Here is a 6,776-nt window from a genome sequence, read left to right as displayed (position 1 = left end):
TATACTAGTCCGACTCTACTACTGGCTCTGATCTGTAGCTGCGTCGCGGTCGCCCATGGTGGTCGTCTTCCCCCCGACTCCCCGCCCCAGCCAAATCCCGACCCCCGCCGCGGCGCCGATCCCCCGGCGCCCCCGGTCCTCCTAATCCCCGGATCACCCCCCCACCCAGCTGGATTCAGCTCGATGCGGCCGGCCGCGGCGTGGTAGCGGATCCCCGCGCGAGCGAGCTAGGGTTAGGGTTTCGAGGGGTTTGCGCTAGGGTTTGGTCCGCGATGGGCCGGTCCCGCGGGGTGCCCAATTCCGGCGACGACGATACCAACCACAGGTCCCGCTCGGCCCCCTCCGCCCGCCGCTTCGCATTTCGCTCTTGCTTGCTTGCCTGCCTGCGGGCGAATGGCTGTAATGCGTTGTCTCCGTTCGCTGCAGGTCGAAGCGGAGGAGGGTCGCCTCGACCGGGGATGCGTCCGACTCGCTCTCCGCCGCGTGCGGGGGAGCCGGCGACGGGAAGAAGGCGCTCTACCACTGCAACTACTGCAACAAGGACCTGTCCGGGAAGATCCGGTTCAAGTGCTCCAAGTGCCCCGACTTTGACCTCTGCGTCGAGTGCTTCTCCGTTGGAGCTGAGGTCCAGCCGCATCGGAGCAACCACCCCTACAGGGTCATGGTCAGTGCCCTATGCTCACTTAGCTTAATTGTGTACAAATGCATGCTTAGCTGACTAACTAGTGTCCAGAAGCTGCAGTAACAGATGTTAATACTAGTGTTATAGAACAGTGGAGTTACCACAACTGAACTGCAGTGAACTCAACAGGCTGTTAGTACATGTGCTGGTATAGCATGGTTCTTCAAATCTGTCCTAGCATCCTACATGTCACATCGAATAGTAAGTCTGAGCTGATTGATACTTGGTCAAAAAGGCGGGAAACCCAAAAGATGCAATGTAACACTCCAAGGTTGAATTAACCCACAGAACCACTGTATTAGTGTGTTCCCGTCAATTCAGGCTTCATCCTTCTTAACCTGAATACACTTACAAGTGTAAGTCATCAGCTGATGTGTGAACTCAGATCATATGTTTGGTTCTACACGGTTCCCTACTCAACCATCTTGATTGCAACTGGCTATATGGGGCTTAATGCATGCACACCCAGATCATCTCGAGGAGAGTTCTCATAAAAAAAAGAGGAGGAAAAAAGAAACCACCTTCCACCTTAGCACTTCAAGTATTTTGTATTGTCAGTGCTTGTCATGTCTGTTGCATTCTTTAACTTAACTAAAATTTTGCAACAGGACAACCTATCTTTTCCTCTCATTTGTCCAGATTGGAATGCGGATGAGGAAATCCTTCTTCTAGAGGTATTTTCAGTACCCATCTTTTCTGTTCACTTTCTGGGTGGTGGGTTCTGACTCTTATAATTGTAGGGAATTGAAATGTATGGTCTGGGAAACTGGGCTGAAGTTGCGGAGCATGTTGGTACCAAGAGCAAGGCACAGTGCATTGAGCATTATACTACTGCATATATGAACTCACCTTGTTATCCCCTTCCGGTAATCATTTTGTCTACTTGTTAATTTGTGGAGTTGAAAACAATTGAGACGTAATTCAATGCTACCTCATCATTGTAGGACATGTCTCATGTTAATGGCAAGAATAGGAAGGAACTTCTTGCCATGGCTAAAGTACAGGGTGAGAGTAAAAAAGGTGAGTCATGGTCACATCTTTTAAGGTGACAAAGAAAATCTATTTAGGGTGGAACTGAATATTATATTTTTTGTTGAATATTAGATCTAATTGGTGACACAAGCTGGGTTTGGATTTTGAAGGCTGACATATGTTATTAAATATTAATTTGTCATAGGTGATAAGAATCTTAGCTGGTTTTTCATTTTTGCTTGCACAGATCTGGTCTTCAAGGATGATATAGCAGTATATTCAGTAGGATTTTTTCTGCCCTTCTGATATCTTAAAACTATTAATACCTAAAATTTATCAGTTTGCACAGAACCACAGACACGAACACAAGAATCTGCATAAACGCATGAGCTAGTATAATGAAATAGCAGAAAGGTTCTGCAGGATACTGTTCTGTTGGTAATGGCTCTGAATGTGAGGGTGCTAAGAAGTACATGATGAGTAGTTCCCTCCATCACATGAATAAGAATGGCAGTAAAGACTTAAGATGTGATATCTCACTATATTTGATTGCCTTGATCTCATGTTTCCTTCTTTTCTCCTGTAGGAATTCCACTGTTATCAGGGGATTTGACACCTAAGGCAGAGTCACCGTTTTCTCCCTCCAGGGTCAAGTATGCTATTCTTGCTCTAGAATATTTATGACCATGTATCTAAACTTTGCAATAGGCTACTTACTGACTATTACCTTCATATCTTGCATAGGATGGAAGATGCACTTGGAGAAGGCCCAGCCAGTCGATCACCTTCGCACATACCTGGCGGTATGTTTTGGAATTTGACAGATCCAATCCTAAGTATTTTCTTTGTCTATTAGTATATGATTCAGATCTTGCTAACACGTTGAATCTGCTTCAGGCGCAAACAAGAAAGCTTCAACTGCTGGTCATTTTAAAGATAATTCCAATCTATCTAAAGTCGAAGGTATGATCATATATAAACCATTTATTGGTGACCAGATGGATGCATTTGGACTACCTTTTATTTTCAGTATTTTTGCTCATTGTCAAGCGTTGCCTTCCCATCAGTAATAATGTCCATTTATTGGTCAATTACCACTGACAGGTGTCAGATTAAACCAAAATAAAACACCCCTTATTATGGTTTCCCAAGATATCACCATTTGTGACATGCTAGAGAATTATAAAGACATATTTTTATCCTTAAAGATCTTTTAGAAATTTTTACTATCTGCAAAATATTACCAAAGATAGATGTGGAAGCGGTTGCTTTCTATTTGTAATAACCAACTATATTTCTTTAGATTCCTGCACTGTCATATATTGAAAATTGATCTGTTCAATTTACGTGTGCCAGATGGTCATATGGATAGAAGTATTGGTGTGAAAAAACCCAGATATTCTGCAGATGAAGGGCCTTCTTTAACTGAATTGAGTGGGTACAATGCAAAGAGACATGAGTTTGACCCAGAGTATGATAATGATGCTGAACAAGCCCTCGCAGAGATGGAATTTAAAGAAACTGATACGGAAACTGATCGTGAACTGAAGCTACGTGTGCTGCGTATTTACTTGTCAAGGTTTGTTAACAGCAATGATGAAATATTATGTTTGTAGTAAATAGTTATTTTATTGCAGTAACTTACATTGAGTTTATGCCTCTAATTTTGAGAAGGTCATCATGGCAGCAGCTTATTCTTTGCTCTTACTAAGTAATATTCATCAGATGAAAATAGCGTCATGTTCCTATTGCTTTAGTTGCTAGATGATTTGCACAAATAGTTCTACTTGTTTGACTTCATTAATAAACCCCAAGAGACCATGTTTAATCTTTAATGACACAAAGAGTATTAGATGTGAGAGAACCTTTTCTATGCTTCTCATCCAGTTAAGTATGTCTTCATAGGCTTGATGAAAGGAAAAGGAGAAAAGAGTTCATATTGGAAAGAAATTTACTATATCCTAATCCTTTGGAGAAGGATCTAACAAATGAAGACAAGGAAGTTTATCATCGATACAAGGTTTTCATGCGTTTCCTTTCCAAGGAGGAACATGAAGCACTTGTTAGGAGTGTTATTGAAGAGCGAAAAATCCGTAGGAGGATTCAAGAGCTTCAGGTGTTCTACTTTCCCCAAAGTTTACATGGCCATACTTTTATGTTTGCATTTTTTTTTCTTAAATTCAAACCCTTAACTTTACATTTTGCAGTTCCACCATTTATTTTATCTGGAAAGAATAGTTCATTACATCATTTGTTTTCTTAATGCCAGGAATGTCGTTCAGCTGGGTGTCGTACGCTGGCTGAAGCCAAGATACACATAGAGCAAAAGAGGAGAAAGGAGTATGAGGCGAATGCCCTGAAAGCTAAGGAAAGTGGCCAGCTTATTTCAAATAGTAAATCAGGACACAAAACAAACCGGCCTATGAAAGTTGAGACTGATGGGAGTTTGGATCTTAAGAAAGGTAGTGCCATTTTGGATGCCGGTGGTAGGGATTCTCCAAAAAGCACAGGACCAACAAGCGCTAAGCAATGGGATGATTGGGACATTGTTGGTCTTCCTGGGGCAGAGCTATTAAGCGTCAGCGTAAGGATATTGCTCATTTATTCTTGATGCCGCCTTGTTTACTTTTGGTGCTTGCTATGTTAAAGATAAAGAAACGACTCGTCTTCTCTATTTCAGGAAAAACTTCTGTGCTGTCAGAACAGATTGCTACCCAGTCATTATCTGAGAATGCAGGAGGTGTTGATGCAGGAGATGTTCAAGGGCAACATCGTCAAGAAGGAAGATGCCCATGTATTGTTTAAAGTTGACCCTGCCAAAGTCGATACGGTTTACGATATGGTGACAAAAAAGCTGGGTAACAACGAGGAGGCTCCGATGGTTTAGCTATGCAATTTGGGCTCTGCCTGCTCTAGGCTTGGCCCAGAACCAAATCTTGGTTTCTCAGCACGACGGAGGCCCAGGTGAGAAAGGAGGCTATACTTACATGACTTGGCTGTAGCAGTGTTACATTGAGATTTGTGTCAGATTTCTGAAGGAAGTGCAATAAGGCATTCGAGCCAAATTGTAAAATTACCCGGCAGCGGGAATGTGTAGCGTGAGTTGTTGCCATTGCTGTTTGATTTTTAAAGAGGAGATAGACGCCATTGCTGTTGAAAGTGTACTGTGATGATCATGATGTGATAGTGCCTTTGTTGTAGGTTTAGGGGACTGAGAATGATGTACCATGTATGTAAACATTTGTCCATTTTATTTATGATAATGCGGATTCATGTGCAACCATTCATTTGGGTGTGTGATTGTTGTGATTTGAGTTTGTCGAGGTTTTGTCCCTGCTGCTGCCGAAAGCCATGAACGTTGAGGTCCCGCCTGGGAGGCATTCCTGCGGAGAAGTCTGAACGACAGCGCGGGTTTCGGCAGCGTGCCCTATTTCAAACATGTAAGACGAGGAGCGGCGGCGGCGGCGGCTCGTGAGGAATGCGATCATATCCCCGCAACGATGTGGCATATTCATTATATGGTCTGATACTGGTCATCGAGCATTTCTTTCGTGAGTATGGACACGTTATTCTCTCTTTTTCTTTTTGAGAAAACTTCCAATACTTTTCGTGAGTATGGACACGTTATTCTCTCCTTTTCTTTTTGAGAAAACTTCCAATACTTTTATCATCTGTCAAAGTAGAAAAAACATCGGAAATTTGAGAAAACTTCCAATACTTTTATCATCTGTCAAAGTAGAAAAAACATCGGAAATAAAAAAGTATATCTAGGTCCGTTGACTACCTAGCGATGACTATAAGCATTGAACCGAACCGAAGACGTGTCGCCATCATTGCCTCTTTCTCTTTGGAGCCGGGCTAACCTTGTTGTAATAAACAATCGGAAAGTCGTTATGCTAAGGCCCAACAAGACGAGGACACCAAAACAATAGCCATGGTCGATGAAGAGAAGCGTAGAGTGAAAAAATTCATCATGTAGACACGCAACCATAACCGTAAGCCCCTCCTGTCGCCCCCGTGGGCGATCATGGGGAAACCCTAGCCGCTGTCGGGCGTACGCCCTCGCCTCTCCTTCTTCCTCGTCGCCGCCAGCAGCGCCGTCGGGCGAAGCCTGGCCGGCACGGGCGGCGACGGGGCTCCTCTCCCCTTCAAGTGACATGGCTGGCACGGGATGATCGTTTGTGAGGAGGCGCCGGACTAGCATGGGGTGCGACGGCCCTGCAGGCGGATCCTGTCAACGGCTGGAGCACGGCTGGAGCGCGTCCACAACTGGGGTTTGTTCTTGCGACACGATGTGGTGGTTGCGGGAGGGGCAAGACACGGTGGTCGCGTGTGCCGCCGAGTTCGGGTTAGATCCTTCTGGATCCAACGTATAGACGTTGTCGGCCAACGCAGGGTGGTGGTGCTTGCCACTGACCAGATCGGATCTTCATGGATCCGGTGCCTGGTGTTGGGGAACGTTGTATGGGAAACAAAAAAATTTCTACGTGCAAACACGATCTATTCATGGTGATGACCATCTACGAGAGGAGAGATTGAATCTACATACCCTTGTAGATCGCTAAGCGGAAGCGTTCCAGAACGCGGTTGATGTAGTGGTACGTCTCCGCGATCCAATCAAGAACCGTCCCGCGATCTCCCAATCAAGTGCGGAACGGACGACACCTCCGTGCTCAACACACGTACAACTTGGTGACGCCTTCACCTTCTTGATCCAGCTAGCAATGGTGAGGTAGCAGCCCGAGTCCTCCGGCAACACGAGGTGTGGTGAGGTGTTGGTGGTGACAGCTCAGCAGGGCTTCGTCGTGGGGTTTTGGATGAGAGAAACTACGAGGGAGAGGAGGTGCAGTGCTGCGGCAAGATTGTCGTGTGGCTGCCCTCTCTCTACCTCTTTCTATATAGGGGGAAGGTAGAGGGGAGGGCGCCCTAGGGTTTCCCCTAAGGGCTCGGACAAGGGAGGAGAGGGGCGGCGGCTAGGACTGGGTGGCCCCTCCCACTTGGGTGCCTTGCCACCCAAGTTGGGGTAGCGGTGCCCCAAGGAGAAGCCCACGCCCCTTCGACCGAAGTGGGTTGGGGAGAGGGGCAGCGCCTAGCCCCCTAGTGGGCTGCGGTGCCCCCTCTC

At 45.7% G+C, this 6,776-nt stretch overlaps 1 protein-coding gene across 1 annotated transcript; it reads left to right on the top strand.

Moving 5' to 3' along the window:
- On the top strand, nt 1–4,934 carry LOC123452255 (transcriptional adapter ADA2). The gene is made up of 12 exons (XM_045128884.1): nt 1–325; nt 427–664; nt 1,291–1,356; nt 1,423–1,548; nt 1,627–1,702; nt 2,241–2,307; nt 2,399–2,457; nt 2,552–2,617; nt 3,011–3,233; nt 3,560–3,770; nt 3,924–4,238; nt 4,335–4,934. Exons 1-12 carry the CDS (start codon nt 273–275, stop codon nt 4,539–4,541), a joined length of 1,707 nt encoding a protein of 568 aa, XP_044984819.1. The 5' UTR covers nt 1–272; the 3' UTR covers nt 4,542–4,934.
- The last annotated feature ends 1,842 nt before the right edge of the window (nt 4,935–6,776 follow it).

This window comes from Hordeum vulgare, chromosome 5H, assembly GCF_904849725.1.
Source record: "Hordeum vulgare subsp. vulgare chromosome 5H, MorexV3_pseudomolecules_assembly, whole genome shotgun sequence".
In the NCBI taxonomy this organism is placed as follows: domain Eukaryota; kingdom Viridiplantae; phylum Streptophyta; class Magnoliopsida; order Poales; family Poaceae; genus Hordeum; species Hordeum vulgare.
Note: the sequence above shows the minus strand (reverse complement) of the source record. Positions and strands in the feature narration are given on the sequence as shown.

What these genes read in the sequence shown, in the direction of transcription:
- LOC123452255 (XM_045128884.1), top strand. Translation starts at nt 273, where the DNA reads ATGGGCCGGTCCCGCGGGGTGCCCAATTCCGGCGACGACGATACCAAC. An exon ending in AGGAAATCCTTCTTCTAGAG is followed by an intron (nt 1,357 to 1,422) that starts GTATTTTCAGTA and finishes TTATAATTGTAG; the next exon opens with GGAATTGAAATGTATGGTCT. An exon ending in TTTTCTCCCTCCAGGGTCAA is followed by an intron (nt 2,308 to 2,398) that starts GTATGCTATTCT and finishes TATCTTGCATAG; the next exon opens with GATGGAAGATGCACTTGGAG.